The following is a 1,074-nucleotide window of genomic DNA, read 5'->3' as shown; positions in this document are numbered from 1 at the left end:
AGGGTTCTATAGGAGTTGGGATGTGGCTATCCCTATAGGATTGGGATGTGGCTTTACATACAAAACACCTTACATCAGGGAATCTAATTCAATTGATTGGAATAGAAGGAAGGAAACAATTATGGCATAGACCTACCTGTGTGCAGCTGCACTACAACAGTGACCGGTCCAGTTTAGGTCTGCTTTAAGTAAACATGACTTTAATATATTGTATTTGAATACATTTACCAGCAAGAATACACAAAAGCAAAACAAATGTAGAATATGTTCTTTTGTTTAGAACTTTGTTTTCCTACGTACCTTTTTGATTAGAGTGATTTGTGTTTTGTTTTTTTCTTCAACAGAATATTTCTAAAAGGTGGCACAGCAAAAGAAATGGAATCAAAGTTTAAACATTGCTTCTCATACAAAATGGATTACCCAGAGATGGGGTTATGCATCATAGTCAATAACAAGAATTTCCACCCAAACACAAGTATGTGCATAGTGTGTGTGTGTCTTGCAACATTTTATTTTATTATTTGTAAATATTTTAGTATATGGTTAACCTATGTTCTTCTTTTTTAAGGAATGGGTATGCGAAATGGAACAGATTTAGATGCCTTAAAATTACAACATACATTCAAAAGCTTAGGCTACAAAGTCCAGGTTTGCAATGATCTGAGGTGCTCTGAAATCTTTGAACTTCTAAGAAAAGGCAAGTACTCTCCACCACCATTTTCATGATAGTTCACTTTCTGATATATATATATATATTTTTTTTTAAACAGTGGCTGGTGTTTTATTTCTGAATACATAGGATGTTTTTGAACAATTTGTGAATTTTCAACTATCATAGTGAAACTTTTAGTTGGCAAATGCTGCTTTAGGTTTCTTATTTTTGCAAGAGTTGTCACCTTCAGCTAAAATGTGTAAAGCTTTTAATAAATTTATATGGTATAGTCTTGTGAATTTAGTGTAGTTTCTGACTCGCTTTTCAATCTTTTGTTCTATATAAACAGTATTTATATAGCACCAACATATTATGCAGCATTAAATGTACATTAAATAGGGGTTGCAAATGACAGACAGATA

General features: G+C 32.5%; 1 protein-coding gene across 1 annotated transcript in view; it reads left to right on the top strand.

Annotated features, from left to right (window-relative positions):
* Positions 1-344: 344 nt before the first annotated feature.
* The window catches only part of LOC140327009 (caspase-3-like), a gene marked incomplete at its 5' end in the record, with an annotated part of 8,836 nt that continues 8,106 nt past the window's right edge, over positions 345-1,074 (top strand). The window contains 2 exon segments of the mRNA XM_072406128.1: positions 345-475; positions 569-697. Of these exon segments, the coding sequence (XP_072262229.1) occupies positions 345-475; positions 569-697 (260 nt within the window).

The sequence above is a fragment of the Pyxicephalus adspersus genome, chromosome 3, assembly GCF_032062135.1.
Source record: "Pyxicephalus adspersus chromosome 3, UCB_Pads_2.0, whole genome shotgun sequence".
Taxonomy (NCBI): domain Eukaryota; kingdom Metazoa; phylum Chordata; class Amphibia; order Anura; family Pyxicephalidae; genus Pyxicephalus; species Pyxicephalus adspersus.
This window is presented reverse-complemented; position numbering and strand designations above follow the sequence as displayed.